The sequence below is a fragment of the Oncorhynchus tshawytscha genome, linkage group LG19 (genome assembly GCF_018296145.1).
Source record: "Oncorhynchus tshawytscha isolate Ot180627B linkage group LG19, Otsh_v2.0, whole genome shotgun sequence".
In the NCBI taxonomy this organism is placed as follows: domain Eukaryota; kingdom Metazoa; phylum Chordata; class Actinopteri; order Salmoniformes; family Salmonidae; genus Oncorhynchus; species Oncorhynchus tshawytscha.
The window spans coordinates 33,346,201-33,374,095 of record NC_056447.1 but is presented as its reverse complement, the minus strand read 5'-3'; the positions used below and the strand labels follow the sequence as shown (position 1 = coordinate 33,374,095).

Here is a 27,895-nt window from a genome sequence, read left to right as displayed (position 1 = left end):
ATAAAAAATGTCCGACTTGTGCCTACATGTTGACTGCATGAACTTTATAAAAATAATGTGATCAAAGGTCATGAAGTTTTGTCTGCAGTCGACTTCAAATTTCTGCAGTTGCTCTTCACCAACTTCATCCTGCAGCAATCACCTGCATTGTGGGAGGCACTATTGTCAACCAATCATGGGGGTGTTTTTGTTTGACCCACCGTGAACATGATCAAAGACGTGACTGAAACGGGAACCAACTTTGCCTCAATTCATGTATACAGTGGATATGTACAAATTAATGTGTTATGAGCCTCTTTCTCTCACCAATTGATTGTACACACATATTTTCAGCTTGAGTGTGTGATATGGGGGTTTGAGACATGTTTATTTCATTATAAAGAACAACTTTTATAAACAATGGCAACACTGCCATGTGCACTGATTCTTGCTGTTGGAAAACCACATCCGTGTCTGAATTTCGGCTTTCCCAAATGCACTTCCCCCAACTTTTGCCTACAGTTGGTTGCTTTTGCCTTACCATTTAAACAAGGCAGGGAGGCCTGCCTTAATCAACCAATTGGCGCCAGGGGGAACAGTGGGTTAATTGCCTTGTGCAGGGGAAGTATGACACATGTTTACCTTGTCAATTTGGGGATTCAACCCAGCAATTTTTCAGTTCCTGGCCCAACACTCCTACCCACCAGGCTACCTGCCGTTTTGCCTCTTCCTCTCTGACTGCAAAACGTAGTGTACTGTGATCACATGATTTCTGTTCATGCAGTGCACACACAGGCACAAGTCAGATAATTTATATCACCATAATGCAACACACTTTGAAAGGCGTAACAAAAGTAATCTGCTCAAACGCGCCCAAAGCTTCAGGACAGGACAGGACAGAAACGAACTAGGTAGAGAGAGATACGACATACGTTAGCTACTGTTGAGAGAAAGTGCAGATTTAGATCGATGGACAAACGTGAAAGGGATACGGTATATTTGAAGTATTGAGCTAGCATCGGATTTAACGTTATTACGTTGACACTTCTCAAAGGAATACAACAATGTCGTCGCCAAGTCCAGGCAAGAGGCGAATGGATACCGACGTGGTAAAACTGTATCCTTTTCTGAACATAAACAACAGACAGGCGAAAAATCTTTGTCGTATTTTAACTAGTTGGTGACAGGTCTCTAGCATTGATTGTTTATTGATAAAAGACAACTGACGTGTTGTGTAAGTGAACAATAACTACTGATGGTTGTTAGATTTTTCTGACAAGAAAATGCAGATTCTGTTTTTGTTTTGATCAGGCATCACACGATTCGTTTCAGTTCTGTAAGGTTAACGTTACATTGTTGCCAGATATAGGTAAAATATTTTACCCAACAGTAATATTTGCTAGTTATGTGTGATCAAACATTTTTGCATGTTTGCTCAGATCAGAAAATTACAGGTGCCAGTAGGCCTATTGGATGACATTTGAGCAGTTATCAAACAATGTAATTTTGGCTTGCTTAATAGTGAAGCTCTCATCAAAACAGCCCTTGATTGTTTTCTACAATTAATAATTTATTTTATGCACAATTAACATAGCTTTATCCTTCAAACGACGATGGCTAGAAAAAAACTAAACGACGCTGGCCTTGTTGAGCACCATTTTCTGCGAGCTATGATCCGTCATCCGTCCAAATGTAATGGTCTTTCTTTACAATCTAATAATGTTTCCTTGGCTTTATGTCTGGGTATTTAGCTAAGATATATCGATTTTGTAAAGTCATTTCGGTTGACAGTCCCCTCATTGTAACGTTAGCTGATCAATATATAATCGAATCAGTATTGACATTGCACGCGTAGCTAACGTAGTCTTGTTTACGAGTCGTTTACATGTGTCAAGTTTGCCAGTTCGCTACAGACAGGCCTACTTCTGTTTTCCACCCGTGAGTCATTGGGAAAATATATTAAACAATGGGGAAATGTTTGTGGTAAAAATGTATTCCCATCTTAAAGTAGTAAATATTGTAGTTCCTAACTAGTTATTATTGTTATATTTTTGCATTTGTGTTTTCCTCCCTAACAAAGCTGTGATGTAGTGGTATTTGAATTACTAATATAATCCAAGCTCTCATTAACACTAGTTCTTAAAAACGTGTATTGTAACCTTTTACACCGAGGTATCAGAATGTAGACATTATATTTTATCTCACGTCTAGTTATTTAAGTTTGCCTGAAAGGTTCAGACGGCATGAGTTGAATTGTTTTGTTTTTGTGCTCCTGCAGCCTGAGCCAGCTCCTCGATTGGTCAACCTGTTACTACCCGGAAACTGGTAGGGGGCGGGACTAGATAAGCAGCTGATCGAGTGACAACAAACCCTGCTTGCACAGGATGGGGGGCTGGGAATTGACCGAATGTACTAGTTAGTAGCGAGGCCTATCGGTCTTAAAGAGGGGCTCACCTGCGATATGAAATCAATCCAGTGGAAATGAATCATTGTGTCTTTGTCTCTGTATATAATCTGCAGAATGGCCCTGTCTAATTTCAAAATATGTTTTATTTTGGTGTAAAATGCATGCTGTTAAATATTTGAGTAATATTTGACACTATAGGCCATTTTTGGAGAAACCATTCGATTTTGTTGTTACAGACGGTTGGTGTTTAAAAAAAATATAGTGTCCTAATCTCATGATGTGTGTGAGAGAGAGAGTTTTCTGATTCATGATCGCTCTATATTTCAGAATAGGAGCATTTCAATGTAAAAATAAATTCATAGAAGCATATCAAATTGGGTGCCAAATCAAAGCTAAGAGTCTTATTTTAGAGAAATGAAGGCTACCATTTTCCATCCCACAAATTAGGAATAAGCAAAGGCTTTGATTTCTGGTCAAACAGATGGAAAAGTGGTCTAAGAAAACATCTACCAGAAAAAGTCTAAGGTATTAAGAATACATCAAAACACAATAATGTTGAAGTAAAGACCCCTGCCAACTAATATCAATACCTATATTTAGTTTTGTAAAAATGATTTGCCTTCTGTAAGTTTAAGAAATATTGTCATTCTGTTACCAAAACCCCACATATATTTAAGATACTTTAATTTCTCTCCCTTATGAGGAGGGAATATAATAAAACTTCAGAGGTAACAAGTAAAGGTTTACCTACCAATTAGTTGTTTTTACTGATAAGTTTGTTTGAATTATTAAGTGATTAAAACTCACTGAAAATCAGTAACAGAATGGCTGCAATTGAATTGGCTATAATGGGAAATCCTAGTAGTCACAAACACAGCTACCTGCTACTGTCCTCTCTTCCACTTAGGTGGTGGGCCGAAGCAGAAAAGAGGGAAGTTGATGGGTTCCCGTCGAGGTAAGAGCAGATTGTCTTGTACAGTGGTTCGTCCTTTAAAAGTTGCAGTGTAAGCTGTGCTGCAGAATTCTATGGCACATTATTTAAGTGCCAACCACTGGTACCATTAATGCTAGTTTGACCACCTGAGGGCATCTTTGAGAAGCATTTGATAGCCTTCAATAGTGGCTGTACTAGAGAATTGAAAACCTTTTTTGTACGATCATAGTATATGGGACAGATTTTAAGAAATGTTGCTTAATTGATTTGATTATTATGGTGTTTCTACTCCAAGAAAAATTAAAAACCCTCTGGGTTTCCGTTAGGATGGAGCGGAAAATATGGTGCTGTACAACGTGATGGTCGGGAGTAGGCTACAGTGCTGGGCTATTTAGCTAAAGAATCCCTGTGTCGTGCGCGGGCAGGTGGGAGACTGGGGTTAAATTCCCCAATGGGGAGGAAAGGAGTAGGCTGTCCTTGTAAATAGGAATTTGTTCTTAAAATGTCTTAGGGATAGCACCCTTTAAAAAAAAAATTTGCCTATATGACATACCCAAATCTAACTGCCTGAAGCAAGGTTATGCATATTCTTGGTACCATTTGAAAGGATACACTTTGAAGTTTGTGGAAATGTGAATTGAATGTAGGAGAATATAACAATAGATCTGGTAGAAGAAAATACAAAGAAAAAACCAACCAGTCTTTTTTTACCACCGTCTTTGAAATGCAAGAGAAAGTTCATAGTGCTAGCCATCACTCTGGTTGTAATTCCGATAGTGTCAACAAGATGGCAGCAGTGTATGTGCAAAGTTTCAGATGGATAACTTGAAGAATGACTGACCTACAATAATTTTAGTGTGAAGTCCCCAGGTACATTTGGGCAAATCGTGAAGGAGACATTCACATTCATATTCCATTTTTCTGCAAGAATATCATCAAATCTGTATACTTGGACTTTGATTTAGCTTTCCAAGTATTAGTAGCCATATTATAAATTCAACATTTGCAAACAACCCGTTTTCATAACTTCATAACTCTGAATATTCTTATAATTTTTGTCCAAAATGAAAAGGCATGCGGTCGTACAAGGTTAGTAGCTACATTTTATGACATATACATGGTTTCCGATACTCCCGTAAAGCCCAGCTCATTGGCTATCTAGCTAGCTTTGTTTGAACCCAAATGGTGCTTATTTGACAAAGATACATTCGTTTACCGGCGTGCCATGAAGGCGGCGCTCTCTGACCAAATATGGTATCCTATAGGATATACTACACCCTTAATGATATAGTGAAGTCTTGTTACCTTCTAGGATCTCTGAGTAATAGATATGAACGTGGTTTGACTCGTTCAAACAACGTTTAGGGTGAGATTTTCACAGATTTCTTTCTTTGTAAATTGAACGAGTGGAAATACAAAATCGATCGTGCATGCTATAGGGATCTTTTTAGGATATGAAAAAGGATTTTATCTAACAAAACAACATTTCATGTTATCTCTGGGACCCTTTGGATGATAAATCAGAGCAAGATTTCAGAATGTAGTACACATTTCAACTTCAGAGGTGAATTTGTATAACCTATCGCTTTAAATAGTGTTTTGTTGTTAGGAGATATCCTTGTACAATAGCATGTCATTTTTTTCGCAGTAATAGCTATTGTAAATTGGACAAAGCTTAAATTCTTGTTAATATAACTGCATTCAGCCGATATAAGCTTTCAATTTAAGCTTTCAGCCGATATAAGACACATATCCTTAAGAAGTTTTTTTAACTGATTCCATGTGTTATTTCATAGTTGGGAAGTCATACCTATAATTCTACATTGTAGAAAATAGTAAAATGAAAAGGAAAAACTCTGGAATGAGTAGGTGTGTCCAAACGTTTGAGGCATTCGAGACGATACTACAAAAAAAATACATTGATCATCTCAGCAAGGTTTTAACCGTGGTTGTGGAGCAGGGTGGAACTGCAACTAAAATGTAGTTTAAATAACCATCTGCATTTTTCGTGTCTTTTCTCTAGTTATTTTATTAACGAAAACATAGATGTTGATGAAGAAATACTGTACCACTGTTTTGAGTTAGAAATGTAACACTTCAGAGTACTTAAGCATGGAATACATTGCAGGTAGGGTGATGTTCACACCAAAATTAGCCGGGCTATCAAGAGTCTATTGTCCTGATAATTGGGCTACAAGTGTTTGAAAACCTATTTGCAAAATGCAACCAGATGTCCATCACTACTGTAAATAAAAGCGCAGCATCTTGTTTACATCTTGTTTACATTCTTTATTGTAACCACAATGTTACAAATCATTTGTATCTACCTTTCCAATTACTTTTAGAGTTTGGGATTCATTTGATTAATATTATGGTATTTATATTCCAAGTTAAACGAAAAACCCTCTGGGTTTCTGTTAGGAATGGAATGGAAAATATCGCGCTGTACAAAGTGACGGTCGGGAATAGGCTACACAGTACTGGGCTATTTAGCTAAAGAATCCCTGTGTCGTACACGGGAGACCGGGGTTCAATTCCCCAACAGGGAGGAAGGACTAGGCTGTCCTTTTTAAATAAGAATTTGTTCTTAACTGACTTGCCTAGACATTTCTACACCATACTTTTAGTCTAACCAATACCCAAATGGAGATTCAGTCAAAATATAAATGTCATTGATTTATCAAGACGAGTCCCCATGCTTGTGTCAGAGCAGCGTGAAACATTGCTAAAACGGTGCTAAGATATAATTCTCCCCCTACCCTCCATCTAGGCAAGTCTATTGTCCAGCTACCTGCTACAACAGCGGGAACGTTTCCTTAGTCAGCGCCATTATTAGTGCAATGCCCCTTAGTGTTGCTCTGTGCTACCCAGTGTAGCGGGGTGGGGGTCAAACTCCCTCCCTCCTCCGTTCCCCATGGGCTAACTTCTGTGTGCGGCTCTATGGCCCATCCTGTGCCCCCTGCCCTCTGTGCATTGAGCTTCGCGAGCTTTCAGTAGATACAGCTGGAGAACTGCAAGGCAATCCCATTGTGCGCCACTCGGGAGCCATGACCAAAATATATTGTCCTGCTACTAACAGGGTTAATAATATATCTGAGAATATCCAAGGGGCTTTTATAGAATTATAAATTAATAATAATCGCTTTGTTTAAAAAATAACAGTATTTGAGATTTTGTTTTCAAATAACGTAAAATGAGCGAGAACAAGGCCATTCCTGAACATGGGGTGAGACATTATTACTAATTTGTAAATAAAGCCAGTTTGTTACCTAGAATTATTTCTTTCTGTTTTTAGAGGGAGAGAAACCAAAAACCTACAGTCATCTCATGGGTCTCCCAGTCGAGGCCGGCACAGGTATTGCAGTGTGTTGCAGTGTGCTATGCAGTGTCTTAGACCATTGCGCCACTCAGGCACTGTACTAGTGACTGGTCGGGAGTGGGCTACAGTACTACAGTAAGAGCAAAATAATCCTAACATTAAAATAATAAAAAACTTTAATTATAGTTGTGCACTATTATCAGTTTCTATTTAGGTTTATGTCGTCATTGTCAGTTAGAGACACGGTAAGAGCACTGATTATGCTTTTGGATCCATCTCCCCCTTGTGCTGGTCTGGAGCAATGAAATGGTGAACCACAAAATACTAAACCACAAATGACCTCTTAAGTACCGCAGCATAATCGCAAAACCTTTAGTGGAGCAACCGCTGTATATGATGGTAAAACATTCTTATGATGACTATCACATTTGTTGGCACCTTCAATTCTTACACATTTTCTGGTGCCAGGTTTCCTCCAGATGTGACGCTTGGCATTCAGGCAAATTAGTTCAATCTTGTTTCTCATGGTCTGAGAGTCCTTCAGGTGCCTTTTGGCAAACTCCAGGCGGGCTGTCACGTGTCTTTTACTGAGGAGTGGCTTCTGTTTGGCCACTCTACCAAAAAGGCCTGATTGGTGGCGTGCTGCAGAGATGGTTCTCCTTTTGGAAGGTTCTTCCATCTCCACAGAGGAACTCTGGAGCTCTGTCAGTGTGACCATCAGGTTCTAGGACACCTCCCTGACCTAGACCCTTCTCCCCTGATTGCTCAGTTTGGCCGGGCAACCAGCTCTAGGAAGAGTCTTGGTGGTTCCAAACTTCTTCCATTCAAGATTGATGGAAGCCACTGTGTTCTTGGGGACCTTCAATGCTGCAGAAAGAGTTTGGTACCCTTCCCCAGATCTGTGCCTCGACACAATCCTGTCTCAGAGCTCTATGGAAATTCCTTCAACCTCATGGCTTGGTTTTTGCTCTGACAGGCACTGTAAACTGTGGGACCTTATATAGACAGGTGTGGGCCTTTCCAAATCATGTCCAATCAATTGAATTTACAACAGGTGGACTCCAATCAAGGTGTAGAAACCTCTCAAGGATGATTAATGGAAACAGGATGCACCTGACTATAATTTCGAGTCTCATAGCAAAGGGCCTGAATCAAAGCTGTCATCAAGGCAAAGGGTGGCTACTTTGAAGAATCTCAAATATATTTTTTGGTTACTATATGATTCCATATTTGTTATTTCATAGTTTATGTTTTCATTATTATTCTACAATGTAGAAAATAGTAAAAAATAAAGAAAAATTCTGGAATGATTAGGTGTGTCCAAACATTTGATGGTACTGTAAGTATTCACACCCGAGTGTGAATGTCCTTGAGTGGCCCAGCCAGAGCCCAGACTTGAACCCAATCGAACATCTCTGGAGAGACCTGAAAATAGCTGTGCAGTGACGCTCCCCATCCAACCTGACAGAGCTTGAGAGGATCTGCGCAGAAGAATGGGAGAATCTCCCCAAATACAGTTCTGCCAAGCCTGTAGCGTCATAACCAAGAAGACTCGAGGCTGTAATCCCTACCAAAGGAGCTTCAACAAAGTACTAAGTAAAGGGTCTGAATACTTATGTAAATGTGATATTTATGTTTTATAAATGATAATCTGTTTTTTCTTTGTCATCTTTGTTATTGTGTGTAGATTGATGAGGGGAAAAAAACATTTATTGAATTTTATAATACGGCTGTAACATAACAATATGTGGAAAAAGTGAAGCGGTCGGAATACTTTCCGAATGCACTGTATACTGTCTGGTTTGAAATCAATGCATGGATATCATGAGTAATTAGCTGCCTTCCCAGGCAGTTCTCTCAAGACAATCATCTCAAATGGATCGGTTGGATAAATAAAGGATGGATTTGGGTTCTATCAACTAAATGAGAAGTGGCCTATTGAGTGGGGCAGGGGTCTGTCTGAGGGGTCTGTCTGGAGATGCAGGAGACTGGCTGATGAGCTGAGCTTGCTGCCATCGCTGTGATGCCTGGGAGCAGGTTCACACACACAGCACTTTTGACTGTTGGAAAGGGAGATATACTCTCATCTTGATATTTGAGCATGTTTGTTTTTTGCCATTGGGATATTTAGTATTTTCTGTGTTTTTGTGTGTCTTTATGCACTTGTGGGTGTCCCTGAAGCTTAGCAGCAGGTGGGGTCTGGGTATTGTGGTAAATCCTTCCTTTCTTTTTGCCAAACCAGCATTGTCTGTTGCCTTTACTCAGTCATTAGGACTTGTATGTTAGTCTCTGAGCCCTCAGCTCTCTTATCTGATGAGCCTGGTAGAAAAACCTGCACACAGTAAATGGAGTGTTTTTAACCCAGCACTAGTGGAGAAATGTGGCATGTCCATGATATCAGCCACCCAGTGTGAGGACTGGCTGGTGTTTATTCCAGGCAGCAGAAGACCTGTGAATGTAGAGTGTGCTCAATGTAGAACACAGCACATGACTGTGTTTGTCAGGCCCTATTCTCTTCCTTTGCACCTTCTGGTTCTTTCAGTGTTTGCTTATGTCTGTGGGTGCACCACAGGAGGCTGGTGGCACCTTAATTGTGGATGCTGGGCTCATGGAAATGGCTCGAGCAGAATTAGTGGAATGGTATCAAATATAAAACACATTGTTTCCAGGTGTTTGATGCCATTCCATTTGCTCTGTTTTGGACTTTTATTATGAGCCATCCTCTCAGCATCTTCCTGTGTTGTGTGCACAACAGCTTGGACCCTTGGTCTATTAGGGCAACCCCCTGTGGAAAGACAAGACCGAGATGCACTGTTCCAAACTGCATCATTGTAACCAGGCTTATTTCTAGGTCCTGTCTGTTGTAGGTCACAGTCCTTTATTCGAGGCCATTGGTCTGGCTTCTAGGGACCACAGGGTGTGCAGGCTTTTGTTTCAGCCCAACACTAACACACCACCTGATTCAACTAATCAGTGGCATCTGCCCTATCCTCTAGATTAGTATTTCCTAAACCCAATAAAATAAACATTTCCTTTAGACCCACAGACACGCAACCACAACCTACAGTGCCTTGCGAAAGTATTTGGCTCCCTTGAACTTTGCAACCTTTTGCCACATTTCAGGCTTCAAACATAAAGATATAAAACTGTATTTTTTTGTGAAGAATCAACAACAAGTGGGACACAATCATGAAGTGGAACGACATTTATTGGATATTTCAAACTTTTTTAACAAATCAAAAACTGAAAAATTGGGCGTGCAAAATTATTCAGCCCCTTTACTTTCAGTGCAGCAAACTCTCTCCAGAAGTTCAGTGAGGATCTCTGAATGATCCAATGTTGACCTAAATGACTAATGATGATAAATACAATCTACCTGTGTGTAATCAAGTCTCCGTATAAATGCACCTGCACTGTGATAGTCTCAGAGGTCCGTTAAAAGCGCAGAGAGCATCATGAAGAACAAGGAACACACCAGGCAGGTCCGAGATACTGCTGTGAAGAAGTTTAAAGCCGGATTTGGATACAAAAAGATTTCCCAAGCTTTAAACATCCCAAGGAGCACTGTGCAAGCGATAATATTGAAATGGAAGGAGTATCAGACCACTGCAAATCTACCAAGACCTGGCCGTCCCTCTAAACTTTCAGCTCATACAAGGAGAAGACTGATCAGAGTTGCAGCCAAGAGGCCCATGATCACTCTGGATGAACTGCAGAGATCTACAGCTGAGGTGGGAGACTCTGTCCATAGGACAACAATCAGTCGTATATTGCACACATCTGGCCTTTATGGAAGAGTGGCAAGAAGAATGCCATTTCTTAAAGATATCCATAAAAAGTGTCGTTTAAAGTTTGCCACAAGCCACCTGGGAGACACACCAAACATGTGGAAGAAGGTGCTCTGGTCAGATGAAACCAAAATTGAACTTTTTGGCAACAATGCAAAACGTTATGTTTGGCGTAAAAGCAACACAGCTCATCACCCTGAACACACCATCCCCACTGTCAAACATGGTGGTGGCAGCATCATGGTTTGGGCCTGCTTTTCTTCAGCAGGGACAGGGAAGATGGTTAAAATTGATGGGAAGATGGATGGAGCCAAATACAGGACCATTCTGGAAGAAAACCTGATGGAGTCTGCAAAAGACCTGAGACTGGGACGGAGATTTGTCTTCCAACAAGACAATGATCCAAAACATAAAGCAAAATCTACAATGGAATGTTTCAAAAATAAACATATCCAGGTGTTAGAATGGCCAAGTCAAAGTCCAGACCTGAATCCAATCGAGAATCTGTGGAAAGAACTGAACTGCTGTTCACAAATGCTCTCCATCCAACCTCACTGAGCTCGAGCTGTTTTGCAAGGAGGAATGGGAAAAAATTTCAGTCTCTCGATGTGCAAAACTGATAGAGACATACCCCAAGCGACTTACAGCTATAATCGCAGCAAAAGGTGGCGCTACAAAGTATTAACTTAAGGGGGCTGAATAATTTTGCACGCCCAATTTTTCAGTTTTTGATTTGTTAAAAAAGTTTGAAATATCCAATAAATGTCGTTCCACTCCATGATTGTGTCCCACTTGTTGTTAATTCTTCACAAAAAAATACAGTTTTATATCTTTATATTTGAAGCCTGAAATGTGGCAAAAGGTCGCAAAGTTCAAGGGGGCCGAATACTTTCGCAAGGCACTGTAAGTGTTAGTCTAGCTGCAACTCAAGACAGGCTAGGTAAAACCCAACTGTGGGTCCTCCTGATTGACATGAAAAGACACCATTTTGGTAAACCTATTTCACCAGGCCCTCTGCTCTGGTTGTAGGTGGAGTCTGTGTTTAACAGACAGGTTATTCCTGGTCTGAGTATGGCTCAGGGTTCATGTTTGCATCTGATTACCATAACATTGAGGCCAGTAGAAGGTCTGTGGCAGTTAGCTATCAGGTTTATATATACAGTGGTGAGAAAAAGTATGTGAACCCTTTGGAAATACCTGGATTTCTGCATAAATTGGTCATAAAATTTTAGCTGATCTTCAGATCTTCATCTAGGTCACAACAACAGACAAACACAGTCTACTTATACTAATAACACACATAATTATCAGTTTTCATGTCCTTATTGAACACACAGTGTAAACATTGACAGTGCAGGGTGGGAAAAGTATGTGAACCCTTGGATTTAATAATTGGTTGACCCTCCTTTGGCAGCAATAACCTCAACCAAATGTTTTCTGTCGTTGCGGATCAGACCTGCACAGCGGTCAGTAGTAATTTTGGACCATTCCTCTTTACAAAACTGTTTCAGTTCAGCAATATTCTTGGGATTTCTGGTGTGAACTGCTCTCTTGAGGTCATGCCACAGCATCTCAATCGGGTTGAGGTCAGGACTCTGACTGGGCCACTCCAGAAGGTGTATTTTCTTCTGTTGAAGCCATTCTGTTGTTGATTTACTTCTGTGTTTTGGGTTGTTGTCCTGTTGCATCACCCAACTTCTGTTGAGCTTCAATTGGCGGACAGATAGCCTTACATTCTCCTGCAATGTCTTGATAAACTTGATTTCCTTTTTCCGTCAACGAGAGCAAGCTGTACAGGCCTTGAGGCAGCAAAGCAGCCCCCAAACCAAGATGCTCCCTCCACCATACTTTACAGTTGGCATGAGGTTTTGATGTTGGTGTGCTGTACCTTTTCTTTCTCCACAAAGAGTGATGTGTTCTCCTTCCAAACAACTCAACTGTAGTTTCATCTATTATATTATATTATAATATTTTGCCAGTAGCGCTGTGGAACATTCAGGTAGACTTTTGTAAACTTCAAATGTGCAGCATTTTTTTTTTGGACAGCAGTGGCTTCTTCCGTGGTGTCCTCCCATGAACACCATTCTTGTTTAGTGTTTTACGTATCGTAGACTCATTAGAGATGCTAGCATGTTCCAGAGATTTCTGCAAGTCTTTAGCTGACACTCAAGGATTCTTCTTAACCTCATTGAGCATTCTGCACTGTGCTCTTGCAGTGATCTTTGCAGGATGGCCACTCCTAGGGAGAGTAGCAACAGTGCTGAACTTTCTCCATTTATAGACAATTTGTCTTACCGTGGACTGATGAACGTCAAGGCTTTTAGAGATACTTTTTTAACCCTTTCCAGCTTTATGCAAGTCAATAATTCTTAATCTTAGGTCTTCTGAGATCTTTTCTGTTCAAGGCATGGTTCACATCAGGCAATGTTTCTTGTGAATAGCAAATTCAACTTTTGTGAGTTTTTTTTATAGGGCAAGGCAGCTCTAATCAACATCTCCAATCTCGTCTTGTTAATTGGACTCCAGGTTATCTGACTCTTGACTCCAATTAGCTTTAAGAGAAGTTATTAGCCTAGGGGTTCACATACTTTTTGCAACCTACAATGTGAATGTTTAAATTATGTATTCAATATAGACAATAGAAATACAATAATTTGTGTGTTTTTAGTTTAAGCACACTATGTTTGTCTATTGTTGTGACTTAGATGAAGATCAAATTTAATGACCAATTTAGGCAGAAATCCAGGTAATTCCTAAGGGTTCACACACTTTGTCTTGCCACTGTAGAAGTACAGGTGTGAGCGGCAGATATCAGATCCTAGGGGCAAGTCGGCAGCTGAGGTGAATGTTGGATGAATCCTTTCCTGCTTCAACTTGCTTTTCAGCCTGTTTGAGCTGGATTAGACTTGAGATCCCCACGAGGAGTGTAATGCACATGAGCTAAAATACATCAACCCATATACAGTACACAACAAGCTAGCATTTTTGCCTTCTAGTGAGCTGGAATAGGCTCTATGACTGCCTTATTGAGAAGGGAGGTTTAGGAGATCGTGTCATGTTTTTCATTGGGAAGGAAGAGACAGGATGATGAAACATGGAATAGCTGTTGCTACTGGTGTGTGTGTGTGTGTGTGTGTGTGTGGTGTGTCAGGTGAGAGTAACAGACACACTAAGGTCTGGATTCATGTCACACACTCAACATGTCCCTGGATTCTCCTGCTCGGTCACCAACACATCCTGTAATCATGACACATCCTCCCTACAGTAGCACCTCCCTCCCAACCACCACCGGTGGGCAGTGGAAGAACCCTCTCATGTTGTTTCCAGTCCACTTGGTCTGAATGACAGATTTCTTCACATGGAAATATCTGGATCATACTGTACTGTGTAGTCACACTGGACAACAGTGGATGCTACACACATACACACATACACACACACACAACCATGTGTCAGCCATGTCTCTGATGCTGAAGGGAAATGTTTCTACCCTGATCGTCTCTCTATCTTTCTCTCTCTGAGGTTCAGCTGCTGCTGTATGTCAAACGCTCTTCCTCCTCTCCAGCTCCTCCTCTTTCAAATTCTCAGTTTTCCTATTTCTCTTTCTTTCTTTTCTTCTTTCCCATGATTTTCCCTCCCTGAGCCGTCTCTTAACCCTGGTGAACTAGAACATTGGCCAACTGAGCTGTAACAATTCATTGGTCTAAACAATACCAGGACACAGGTGTCAGAATGTGGAAGGTCATTCCATCCATAAGGCTGGAGAGGCTAACTCAAACCCCAGAACCCCAGTGATTGATGCCCAGCATGTAGCATCAGGACAGGGATCCTCATCAGTCCAGAACCTGGTCTCCCAGAGCCCTAGTTGATGGGACACTGGTCATTTCTTATTGTTTTGGTTCCTATTCTCCCCAGAAGAGAAGCTTATACCTGCAGTTAGTTCTGGGTAGAGTCTGAGGTTGTCGTGGGTGTTAGTTCTGGTTAGGTTATATTTATATTTGGTGTTTCTGATCCACTGGTTGACCTTTTCTTCTGACAGCAGGTCACGCATTTTGCTGCTGGGATTGCACACTGCAGTATTTCGCCTAACATACAGGAGTTTGTCAATGTGATTTGTTTGAATTCTTTGGGGTTTGTGTAATTTGAGGGATATGTGTCTCTTATATGGTTGTACATTTGGCAGGAGGTTAGAAAGTGCAGCTTGGTTTCCACCTCATTTTGTGGGCAGTGGCCACATATTCTGTCTACTCTTGAGAGCCAGGTCTGCCTATGGCGACCTCGCTCAATATCATCGCTATTATTCAGGTGTTCTGCCACTGTGTACTCTCTGTTTAGGGACAGATAGAATTTTCAGTTTGCTCTGTTTTTCGCTTGATTCTTTCCAATGTGTCAAGTAGTTCTCATATAAGCACACTATATATATCATTTGATTGGGTCTAAATTGTGTTGCTGTCCGGGGGTCTGTTTGTGTTTGTGGAAAGAGCCCCATAACCAACTGGCTGAGGGGACTCTTCTCTAGGTTCATCTTGCAGGTTAGGGCTTTTTGATGGAAGGTTTGGGCATCACTTTCCTTTTAGATGGTCGTGGAATTTAACGTCACTTCTGGATTTGGATCATTAGTGAGTATAGTCCTAATTCTGATTCCTAATTCTAATTCTAATATTTGGGGTTTTGTGTTGTACTCAGAATATTTTTGCAGAATTCTGCATGTAGAGTCTCAATTGGGTATTTGTCCCATTTTGTGAATTCTTGGTTGGTGAGTGGACCCCAGACCTCACAGCTATAGAGGGCAATGGGTTCTATAACTGATTGGAGTATATTTTTTGCCAGATCTTAATTGGGATGTCAAATGTTGTGTTCCTTTTGATGGCGTAGATGGCCCTTCTTACTCACTCACTCACTCACTCACTCACTCACTCACTCACTCACTCACTCACTCACTCACTCACTCACTCACTCACTCACTCACTCACTCACTCACAGAGACCACTGTCACACTATTTAGTGCACTACTTTGGACTAGTACCATTTCTCCCAACGAATTGTATCTCATTTGTAGCTCATTTAATTTGCTTGTTTACAGACATTTCAATATTTGTTTGTACTGTTTCCCTCTCAATGTTAGTTAATTTTCAGTCGTGTCTTTTCCTTAACAAATGCTCAGCATCGAGAGCAAGCATGAGGTCACCATCCTCAGTGGACTCAACGAATTTGTGGTCAAGTTCTACGGCCCACAAGGAAGTAAGTAGCCTTGAGCCAGAACGGCTCATAGGGCAGGAGTCTCCTGTTTCTGTAGCACGAGGCAGCTTGATGTACAAGTACACCCCCTGGACCGGATCTATCGCAGGGCAATACCCCCATAATGCTGAGGGCCAAGCAGAGATGCATCAGGTCCCATTTTTTTATAGTCTTCAGTATCCCGGGGCAGTAGGTAGCCTAGTGGTTAGAGCATTGAGCCAGTAACCGAAAGGTTGCTGGATAGAATCCTGAGCTGATGAGGTACGAATCTGTCGTTCTTCCCCTGAACAAGGCACTGTTCCCTGGTAGGCCGTCATTGTAAATAAAAATGTGTTCTTAACTGACTTGCCTAGTTAAATAAAGGTTAAATAAAATGAATGACTCCGCTAGGGATTGAACTCACAACCTTCAAATCTCAGGGTGGACACTAACCACAAGGCCACTAATATGGTAAGTAAGTGTTTTCATGAACATCCTCACTGGCTAATTGTGTCAATGCCAGATCTGTATCTCTTCCTCCCAGTGTGTGAACATGCGGTTGTATGTGCAGGTGTGTGTGTTTCTAATCAAATGTTGTTTTTAGCACCGTATGAAGGAGGTGTATGGAAGGTACGAGTAGACCTACCGGACAAATACCCCTTCAAGTCTCCATCTATAGGTACAGTGTATCAATGCCTCGGTCGTAACACTCTATGTAATATACAATTATAAACACAACTGGTGAAAGCATTATGGAAATGACAGTAACACCTTTTCAAGCCACAGGTTTTCTATGCAGACTGACTGTTATTGTTCTCCTCGCAGGATTCATGAATAAAATCTTTCATCCCAATATTGATGAAGCGTAAGTTCGTTTTAGTAGTTAGCAATTAATGCATGTTGATGTATAGGCCTGGACAATATTATCAATTATCCATGATGTTTGTTTGATGTTAGCCTATATCACAAAATTATTCTCACAATTTTGATCATTTTATTCTTTCTCTCTCATCTCCCCTCTCCTTCAGGTCAGGTACAGTGTGTCTAGATGTCATCAACCAGACATGGACAGCCCTGTACGGTGAGTAACAGTTCCAAAATGTCTACTTGGATATATAATGGACATGGTACCACCTCAGTTTGACAATGTTTGAAACCTACTGAATGGTTTTTCCATGACATGGGTACATACCTTTTCTCTCATCAAATCTGGACTGTTGAGTGTAAGGAGCAGCTGTGACAAATCAAATCAAATCAAATTTTATTTGTCACATACACATGGTTAGCAGATGTTAATGCGAGTGTAGCGAAATGCTTGTGCTTCTAGTTCCGACAATGCAGTAATAAAAAGCAAGTAATCTAACTAACAATTCAAAAAAAAACTACTGTCTTATACACAGTGTAAGGGGATAAAGAATATGTACATAAGGATATATGAATGAGTGATGGTACAGAGCAGCATAGGCAAGATACAGTAGATGATATCGAGTACAGTATATACATATGAGATAAGTATGTAAACCAAGTGGCATAGTTAAAGTGGCTAGTGATACATGTATTACATAAGGATGCAGTCGATGATATAGAGTACAGTATCAACGTATGCATATGAGATGAACAATGTAGGGTAAGTAACATTATAAAAGGTAGCATTGTTTAAAGTGGCTAGTGATATATTTACATCATTTCCCATCAATTCCCATGATTAAAGTGGCTGGAGTAGAGTCAGTGTCATTGACAGTGTGTTGGCAGTAGCCACTCAATGTTAGTGGTGGCTGTTTAACAGTCTGATGGCCTTGAGATAGAAGCTGTTTTTCAGTCTCTCGGTCCCAGCTTTGATGCACCTGTACTGACCTCGCCTTCTGGATGACAGCGGGGTGAACAGGCAGTGGCTCGGGTGGTTGATGTCCTTGATGATCTTTATGGCCTTCCTGTAGCATCGGGTGGTGTAGGTGTCCTGGAGGGCAGGTAGTTTGCCCCCGGTGATGCGTTGTGCAGACCTCACTACCCTCTGGAGAGCCTTACGGTTGAGGGCGGTGCAGTTGCCATACCAGGCGGTGATACAGCCCGCCAGGATGCTCTCGATTGTGCATCTGTAGAAGTTTGTGAGTGCTTTTGGTGACAAGCCGAATTTCTTCAGCCTCCTGAGGTTGAAGAGGCGCTGCTGCGCCTTCCTCACGATGCTGTCTGTGTGAGTGGACCAATTCAGTTTGTCTGTGATGTGTATGCCGAGGAACTTGCTACCCTCTCCACTACTGTTCCATCGATGTGGATAGGGGGTGTTCCCTCTGCTGTTTCCTGAAGTCCACAATCATCTCCTTAGTTTTGTTGACGTTGAGTGTGAGGTTATTTTCCTGACACCACACTCCGAGGGCCCTCACCTCCTCCCTGTAGGCCGTCTCGTCGTTGTTGGTAATCAAGCCTACCACTGTTGTGTCGTCCGCAAACTTGATGATTGAGTTGGAGGCGTGCGTGGCCACGCAGTCGTGGGTGAACAGGGAGTACAGGAGAGGGCTCAGAACGCACCCTTGTGGGGCCCCAGTGTTGAGGATCAGCGGGGAGGAGATGTTGTTGCCTACCCTCACCACCTGGGGGCGGCACGTCAGGAAGTCTAGTACCCAGTTGCACAGGGCGGGGTCGAGACCCAGGGTCTATGGTGTTGAATGCCGAGCTGTAGTCGATGAACAGCATTCTCACATAGGTATTCCTCTTGTCCAGATGGGTTAGGGCAGTGTGCAGTGTGGTTGAGATTGCATCGTCTGTGGACCTATTTGGGCGGTAAGCAAATTGGAGTGGGTCAAGGGTGTCAGGTAGGGTGGAGGTGATATGGTCCTTGACTAGTCTCTCAAAGCACTTCATGATGACGGATGTGAGTGCTACGGGGCGGTAGTCGTTTAGCTCAGTTACCTCAGCTTTCTTGGGAACAGGAACAATGGTGGCCCTCTTGAAGCATGTGGGAACAGCAGACTGGTATAGGGATTGATTGAATATGTCCGTAAACACACCGGCCAGCTGGTCTGCGCATGCTCTGAGGGCGCGGCTAGGGATGCCGTCTGGGCCTGCAGCCTTGCGAGGGTTAACACGTTTAAATGTTTTACTCACTTCGGCTGCAGTGAAGGAGAGACCGCATGTTTCCGTTGCAGGCCGTGTCAGTGGCACTGTATTGTCCTCAAAGCGGGCAAAAAGTTATTTAGTCTGCCTGGGAGCAAGACATCCTGGTCCGTGACTGGGCTGGGTTTCTTCCTGTAGTCCGTGATTGACTGTAGACCCTGCCACATACCTCTTGTGTCTGAGCCGTTGAATTGAGATTCTACTTTGTCTCTGTACTGGCGCTTAGCTTGTTTGATAGCCTTGCGGAGGGAATAGCTGCACTGTTTGTATTCAGTCATGTTACCAGACACCTTGCCCTGATTAAAAGCAGTGGTTCGTGCCTTCAGTTTCACACGAATGCTGCCATCAATCCACGGTTTCTGGTTAGGGAATGTTTTAATCGTTGCTATGGGAACGACATCTTCAACGCACGTTCTAATGAACTCGCACACCGTATCAGCGTATTCGTCAATGTTGTTGTCTGACGCAATACGAAACATCTCCCAGTCCACGTGATGGAAGCAGTCTTGGAGTGTGGAGTCAGCTTGGTCGGACCAGCGTTGGACAGACCTCAGCGTGGGAGCTTCTTGTTTTAGTTTCTGTCTGTAGGCAGGGATCAACAAAATGGAGTCGTGGTCAGCTTTTCCGAAAGGGGGCGGGGCAGGGCCTTATATGCGTCGCGGAAGTTAGAGTAACAATGATCCAGGGTCTTTCCACCCCTGGTTGCGCAATCGATATGCTGATAAAATTTAGGGAGTCTTGTTTTCAGATTAGCCTTGTTAAAATCCCCAGCTACAATGAATGCAGCCTCCGGATAAATCGTTTCCAGTTTGCAGAGAGTTAGATAAAGTTTGTTTAGAGCCATCAATGTGTCTGCTTGGGGGATATATACGGCTGTGATTATAATCGAAGAGAATTCTCTTGGTAGATAATGCGGTCTACATTTGATTGTGAGGAATTCTAAATCAGGTGAACAGAAGGATTTGAGTTCCTGTATGTTTCTTTCATCACACCATGTCACGTTGGCCATAAGGCATACGCCCCCGCCCGTCTTCTTACCAGAAAGATGTTTGTTTCTGTCGGCGCGATGCGTGGAGAAACCCGCTGGCTGCACCGCTTCGGATTGCGTCTCTCCAGTTAGCCATGTTTCCGTGAAGCAGAGAACGTTACAGTCTCTGATGTCCCTCTGGAATGCTACCCTTGCTCGGATTTCATCAACCTTGTTGTCAAGAGACTGGACATTGGCAAGAAGAATGCTAGGGAGTGGTGCACGATGTGCCCGTCTCCGGAGTCTGACCAGAAGACCGCTTCGTTTCCCTCTTTTTCTGTGTCGTTTTTTTTTTTTTTGGTCGCTGCATGTGATCCACTCCGTTACACTGGTTGTAAGGCAGAACACAGGATCCGCATCGCGAAAAACATATTCTTGGTCGTACTGATGGTGAGTTGACGCTGATCTTATATTCAGTAGTTCTTCTCGGCTGTATGTAAAGAAACCTAAGATGACCTGGGGTACTAGTGTAAGAAATAACACGTAAAAAAACAAACAAGCTGATATAAGAGGGACAGACTGAAAAAACAGGTATAGAATGTCTGTATAAACTTAAGTAGCTCCCAAATGAGCATTATTGTCAAAAATCTTGGTCAACTGAAAGTCATCTGTTCTTTCCACCAATTGAAGGGTCAACATTTTTAAACGTATATCTTTCCATATATAGACACACCGTATGTGTTTGAATAAAATCAACTATATGCATTTAGCTTGTCTGATGCTTGTCTAAGCACACTGTGTGACAAAATAAGACACAAATGACTCAAAGGGGAGCCAGAGATCAAGATATCCAGAAAAAATATAATACTTAACCTGACACGACCATCTTCCTCCTTCTGGCTTTCACAGATTCTTCCGTTACTCTCCTGAAGTTGCTGGTAATAGGCTACACGAGGAGTCTGCAACCTTTCTCATGTGGAATGCCAATTTATCTCACCATTTCTATCTATGTGTGTCAGTTTTGGTTTTCATATGCACATTTGTTTCATGCAATTTATAATAACATCTTCGCATTTCAAAAGGATTGTAATGTGGGTAATCAAAATTCTATCCAAATCTAAATGAAAATGATACAATCCTAAAAAAGTAACTTCTATTGCCATTGCCAACTATGTGGAAATAACATAAAGCCGACAAATAAATATTGCAGCCTGCAGGTAGAAAATATTTGATGAAAATAAATATCCTAGAAATCACATAGGCCATGCGTAGCCAATCTGCAATGAACCTGAAACATTGTATCAACTATTAACTTGTGCTAGCAAGCTTGAATCGTTCTATAAAAAATTCTGGGCTCTCAGTTTCCCACTACAGTGAGTTTAGGACAGACACAGGTAGGCCTATTTTATGACTTTTCCACTGGATCAGAGCATGTCATTTACCACGCCGAGTGGTTATCAAAAGGGAGAGGGCTGGAATTTATTTTCAAATATATTAAGGAACTGTCATTTTCAATGGATGTAAAAACAGACTTTGTTTGCTGTTTGAGGTGAAGAAAACATAACTTTGAGAAGCTCCACAGCTCAAGAGTGTGCAAAGCTTTCATCAAGGCAAATGTTGGCTACTTTGAAGAATTTCAAATATAAACTATATTTTGATTTGTTTAACATTTGTTACTACATGATTCCATATGTGTCATTTCATAGTTGTGATGTCTTCACTATTATTCTAGAAAATTGTAAAAATAAAGTCCAAACTTTTGAGTGGTACTGTATATGCTACTGCTCGACTCAAAAAAATAATAAAAAAATAATCTTGGTCGACCAACAGCCTATCCACCAAACAATCAACTAGTCGACTAATTGGGGTCAGCCCTAATTGCCAAAGAGAAGTTCGTTCCTATCATTAAAACCTGTACTAACAATTGACCTTTCTGCGGTAATGTGTACTCTGTTTCAACAATTATGAAGACTGCCAGTGGGACATACCAGACGGGGAATAGTATGTTTGTCTTTTAAGCAGGGTCAATAGGTTTCAACATGATCGGAACAAAGCACCCTTTGTGGTTTGAGTTGTGGCCCGATTTCCTGCTTCAGAGCAGCGGCGCCGACAGAGATGGTAGCCTCGCTTTGAGTTCCTAGGAAACTATGCATTATTTTGTTTTTTTACGTGTTATTTCTTACATTGTTACCCCAGGAAATCTTAGGGTTTATTACATACAGTCAGGAGGAACTATTGGATATAAGCGCAACGTCAACTCACCAGCATTACGACCAGGAATACGACTTTCCCGAAGCAGATCCTCCGTTTGGTCCACCACCCAGGACAATGGATCGGATCCCAGCCTGCGACCCAAAACAACGGCGCTGCAGAAGGGGCAGACGGAGCGGTCTTCTGGTCAGGCTCCGTAGACGGGCACATCGCGCACCGCTCCCGAGCCTACTACTCGCCAATGTCCAGTCTCTTGACAACAAGGCAGACGAAATCCGAGCAAGGGTTGCATTCCAGAGAGACATCAGAGATTGTAATGTTCTTTGTTTCATGGAAACATGGCTCACTCGGGATACGTCATCAGAGTTGGTACAGCCGGCTTCTTCACGCATCGCGCCGACAGAAACAAACATCTCTCTGGTAAGAAGAAGGGCAGGGGTGTATGCCTTATGATTAACGAGACGTGGTGTGATCATAACAACATACAGGATCTCAAGTCCTTTTTTTCACCTGACCTAGAATGTCTTACAATCAAATGCCGACCTCATTATCTACCAAGAGAATTCGCTTCGATCATAATCACAGTCGTGTATGTCCCCCCCCCAAGCAGACACATCGACGGCCCTGAAAGAACTTCATTTAACTCTATGTAAACTGGAAACCACATATCCTGAGGCTGCATTTATTGTAGCTGGGAATTTTAACAAGGCTAATCTGAAAACATGGCTCCCTAAATTTGATTAACATATTGATTGCGCGACCTGGGCTGGCAAAACCCTGGATCATATAATCATATAATCATATAATGCCCTCCCCCATCCCCCTTTTGGAAGAGCTGACCACGACTCCATTTTGTTGCTCATAGCCTATAGACAGACACTAAAACAGGAAGCACCCGTGCTCAGGTCTGTTCAATGCTGGTCCAACCAAATCTGATTCCACGCTTCAAGATTGCTTCGATCACGTAGACTGGGATATGTTCCGCATAGCGTCGAACAACAACATTGATGAATACGCTGATTAGGTGAGCGAGTTTATTAGCAAGTGCATCGGTGATGTTGTACCCACAGCGTCTATTAAAACATTCCCCAACCAGAAACTGTGGATTGATGGCAGCATTCACGCAAAACTGAAAGCACGATCCACTGCTTTTAATCAGGGCAAGGTGACCGGAAACATGACCAAATACAAACAGTGTAGCTATTCCCTCTGCAAGGCAATCAAACAAGCTAAGCGTCCGTATAGAGACAAAGTAGAGTCGCAATTCAATGGCTCAGACACGAGAGGTATGTGGCAGGGTCTATAGTCAATCACGGACTACAAAAGGAAAACCAGCCCCGTAGCGGACCACGATGTCTTTGCTCGCTTTGAGGACAATAGAGTGCCACTGATACGACTCGCTACCAAAACCTGTGGGCTCACCTTCACTGCAGCCGACGTGAGTAAAACATTTAAACGTGTTAACCCTCGCAAGGCTGCAGGCCCAGACGGCATCCTCAGCCGCGTCCTCGGAGCCTGCGCAGACCAGCTGGTTGGTGTGTTTACTGACATATTCAATCAATCCTTATCCCAGTCTGCTGTTCCCACATGCTTCAGGAGGGCCACCATTGTTCCTGTTCCCAAGAAAGCTAAGGTAACTGAGCTAAACGACTATTGCGCCGTAGCTCTCACTTCCGTCATCATGAAGTGCTTTGAGAGACTAGTCAAAGACCATATCACCTCCACCCTAGACCCACTCCAATTTGCTTACCGCCCAAATAGGTCCACAGACAACGCAATCACACTGCACACTGCCCTAACCCATCTGGACAAGAGGAATACCTATGTAAGAATGCTGTTAAATTGACTACAGCTCAGCATTTAACACCCATAGTGGTGGGTCTCGACCCCGCCCTGTGCAACTGGGTCCTGGACTTCCTGACGGGCTGCCCCCAGGTGGTGAGGCTAGGTAACAACATCTCCACACCACTGATCCTCAACACTGGGGCCCCACAAGGGTGCGTTCTCAGCCCTCTCCTGTATTCCCTGTTCACCCACGACTGCGTGGCCATGCACACATCCAACTCAATCATCAAGTTTGCAGACGACACTACAGTTGTAGGCTTGATTACCAACAACAACGAGATGGCCTACAGGGAGGAGGTGAGGGCCCTCGGGTGTGGTGTCAGGAAAATAACCTCACACTTAATGTCAACAAAACAAAGGAGATGATCGTGGACTTCGGGAAACAGCAAAGGGAGCAGCCCCCTATCCACATAGACGGGACAGTAGTGGAGAAGGTGGAAGGTTAAGTTCCTCGGCGTACACATCACGGGCAAACTGAAATGGTCCACCCACACAGACAGTGTGGTGAAGAAGGTGCAGCAGGGGCAAACTACCTGCCCTCTGGGACACCTACACCACCCGATGTCACAAGAAGGCCAAAAAGATCATCAAGGACAACAACCACCCGAGCCACTGCCTGTTCACCCCGCTATCATCCAGAAGGTGAGGTCAGTACAGGTGCATCAAAGCGGGAACCGAGAGACTGAAAAACAGCTTCTATCTCAAGACCATCAGACTGTTAAACAGCCATCACTAACATTGAGGGGCTGCTGCCAACATACTGACTCAACTCTAGCCACTTTAATAATGGAAAAATTGACCAGATTAAATTAAGAATTGTCTGATAGTGGAGAATATTATCAAGTGCTTGTCAAATTGTGAATGAGAGACTGATGAAATGTGTACAGCCTGCGCAAGCAACAGGGCAGAGCTCATGCCTTTCATGCAACTTTTTTCAAGTCATCATTAGAGTTGCATCATGCAGCCTTGGAATGTATAAAAATCTAAACATATAGCCTAACTTTTGTATCACAACTAAAGTTGCATAAATAACTCTAAATTAAGCATATAGAGGAGGATCTATTTCTTTGTTAACGGCTCAACACAGAATAGCCGCATGTGCGCACTCCCTCTGAAATCGTTTGGGGAAAATATCCTTTCTATTTTATTCAGCAGTTGAATTCTTCATACTATAAAATAATGCCATGGAATTCTAAGCAAATCTTATCTGCTGAAATAGCCAGATCAGGGCCTAACGTAAGCACATCTCAGAATGTGCTGTTCTGTTATACTGAAATTGGCTGCATTTTCTTCATATCATGTTTCTTTAGACCGGTCTAAAATAAATAATGGGTTTATTGTAATGGTATAGGCTATATTAAATGGATGTTTTAGACTTTAAAATGTAGATGTTCCTAAGGTCCGCATCAGTGGCTTGTAGGCTATGTGTGGAAGCCAGGAGATGCTAACTGTGTTTAAGTTAATTCACAGTAAATTACCGTGAGACCATTAGCATTTTTGCATGACAATCACCGACTGACATAGCCCTAGTACAGCTCATTGAGTGTTTGCCTTGAGTAGGATGCACTTTATCACCTCTCTACCCCCATAATGTAAAACTCTGGTCGTCCCTCCTCCCCTTGCAGACCTGACCAACATCTTTGAGGCGTTTCTGCCCCAGCTGCTGGCCTACCCCAACCCCATCGATCCTCTCAACGGAGACGCTGCTGCCATGTACCTGCACCGACCAGAGGACTACAAACACAAGATCAAAGGTGAGACACACACACACACACACACACACACACACACCAGATGTCCCATCTGACTCCCTCTCTCTCTCTTCCTTCTCTCTGTTCCAGAGTATCTCCAGAAGTATGCGACAGAGGAGGCTCTAAAGGAGCAGGAGGAGGGAGGCGACTCCTCATCTGAGAGTTCCATGTCAGACTTCTCCGAGGATGAGGCTCAGGACATGGAGTTGTAGTGAAGGGGAGACAACCTCCCCTCCCCTCACACACACAGACTATAATTTCCTAAAGAGCAGAAAGACTATTATATACATATAAACATGGCCATTTTTTTATTACTAAACAAGGATTTTTATGGCTTATATGTATGAGAAGCGGCGGTGTGAAATGTTAAAATGTCACCCTCGTCTAGATATTCTTTATAACTCAGTCATAGTCCCCCTCTACCACCATAACCACATTATTACCCCCTCTTACCCAGAAAGGAGTGCAGCATTCCCAGGATCCTAAATTCCCTCTGCTGTGGTCTGGGTCGTATTCTCATCGACCGTTGACCCACTATCCGTGGGGTAGGCAGAAAGCGGATTTTTCCGTTTTTCAGGGATACAATATTTTCAACATAACTTCCGTTTCCCCTTAAAAACGGATGTGGGGACTCAGCTCAGGCGCCTGCTACATTAGGTTACCTTTGATAGGTTACATTAGGTTACCCTGATAGAACTGATGGGTTGAGACCAGAGAGCAGTGCACCATGGGAAGACAAGAGTGTCAGACTGTCATTGTCATGACGGAGACAGGGATGGAATGTTTATACTCAGTAACCCGGCCACCCCCCACTCTAGTTTGATTTTTAATTCTCAGAATTGTTCTATATTTGATTAAGTGTGTGAATCACTGTTTTGACAGGCACAGCTTTTTACCCTCCCCTTGCTCTCAGAGAAGCTCTCTGGCTCTAGTGCACGGCCCACTGTTTCTGGAGTCATTACCACAATAAGGAATCGCACTTTGAGATGCAATTTCACTTGTTGACTTTCTACATTTTGGGGGTTGGAAGCTACCATCAGGACCACCACATGATCACTCCTTCCCAAGGATCAGTTAGTGGGTTTCATCCAGACCTATCCAATATGGCTGCCATTGACCTCTCTGTCAGGCCTCACCCCAGAGGCCAGTATATCCTATCCAACCACCACACCCTGTTTGTCATAGAAACTGTTCTGTAAACAAGCCTTTTACCCTGTAGTCGGGAGCACCAGCGCACCAACCAAGAGACACCTTACCACACCTCTTCACACCAGAGTTGAAAGGGGTGTTGAAGGTGGACTGAACATCATTTATTTTCTCTTTCTTTTTTCTCCTCTCTGCTCAGTGACTCATTCAGAGGCTTGCTGTTTTCACAAAGGGAGGGTAGGAGTTCTCTGATGTGTCTGTGTGAGAGAGAACCAATCTTATGTTTTCAGACCCAACTGACCCCAATGGAAGCGAACCACACTACTAGAGCCATAGTAGTTTGTCATCCTCGGTGACAACCCTAACACACAACACAACATGAAACAACACACTGTTGTCGCTCTGGAGGAGAGAACCACAGAGACTACTGTCATTCCAGGAGCTGTCTGTCACTAAACAAACTCACATAATCATGCACCAGTCACTCCTTTAGCCCTCCTCTTCCTCCTAGTTATCCTCTTCATCCGCTTTCTCCTCTCCGTTTTAGGAAAGTGTTTGTGATTCTCCAAGCATCCTTTGGTACCTTGTGACATGATACAGAAGTGAAGTTTTGTAGGACATTGAGTTTATATGCTGTAGAAAAAGAGAAAAGACACCTCTTGTGTGATGGATGGGTTTCTATCTAGATGTCAGCAGTGTCCAGTCGTATCCACACTGAGGGCCAGTATATGGCCAGGTTTCATTCCTTCCAAGCACTGTTTGGATTTCTGCCTTCATAGAAGACTATTATTAGTTGAATCAGGTGTGTTAGTGCTTGGTTGAAACAGAAGCCTGGAGCCATACGACTGGCCCTCTGTAGATAATACTGGACAGTCCTGATCTAGGGGTTGGGTTGGATTGAGTAGTTGTGTGGGGCAGGGCAGGGCTGGGAGGTTGGAAGGCTACCTAGGGACGTGTTGGATGGAATAGGGAGTGACATGGGGTGGGATGGGGAAGGAACAAACCAGGTCCTTGTTGCCTCTTGCTTATGTTAAACTATAATATGTGTAGTTTAGGGCTTGTTAGTGTGCTGGGTGGTGAGTCATATTATAATCTATAGTTTTATTTCTTCTATATCAAGCTAGTTTCAAAGCTTATCATCCTGTAAAGTTGAACAGATAAATACATTTTGTTTTAATTTGAGTTGACTTGTTTTTTTCTCCTGGTTTGAATCTGATCCT

At 42.6% G+C, this 27,895-nt stretch overlaps 1 protein-coding gene across 1 annotated transcript; it reads left to right on the top strand.

Annotated features, from left to right (window-relative positions):
- Positions 1-787: 787 nt before the first annotated feature.
- LOC112218659 (ubiquitin-conjugating enzyme E2 H) lies at positions 788-27,857 on the top strand. The gene is made up of 7 exons (XM_024379651.2): positions 788-1,096; positions 15,592-15,668; positions 16,249-16,323; positions 16,470-16,509; positions 16,673-16,725; positions 25,404-25,532; positions 25,620-27,857. Exons 1-7 carry the CDS (start codon positions 1,044-1,046, stop codon positions 25,739-25,741), a joined length of 549 nt encoding a protein of 182 aa, XP_024235419.1. The 5' UTR covers positions 788-1,043; the 3' UTR covers positions 25,742-27,857.
- The last annotated feature ends 38 nt before the right edge of the window (positions 27,858-27,895 follow it).

Coding starts and splice junctions, on each gene's coding strand:
- LOC112218659 (XM_024379651.2), top strand. CDS start 1,044: ATGTCGTCGCCAAGTCCAGGCAAGAGGCGAATGGATACCGACGTGGTA. Junction 1,097..15,591: donor GATACCGACGTGGTAAAACT/GTATCCTTTTCT, acceptor ACAAATGCTCAG/CATCGAGAGCAAGCATGAGG. Junction 16,510..16,672: donor CATCCCAATATTGATGAAGC/GTAAGTTCGTTT, acceptor CCTCTCCTTCAG/GTCAGGTACAGTGTGTCTAG.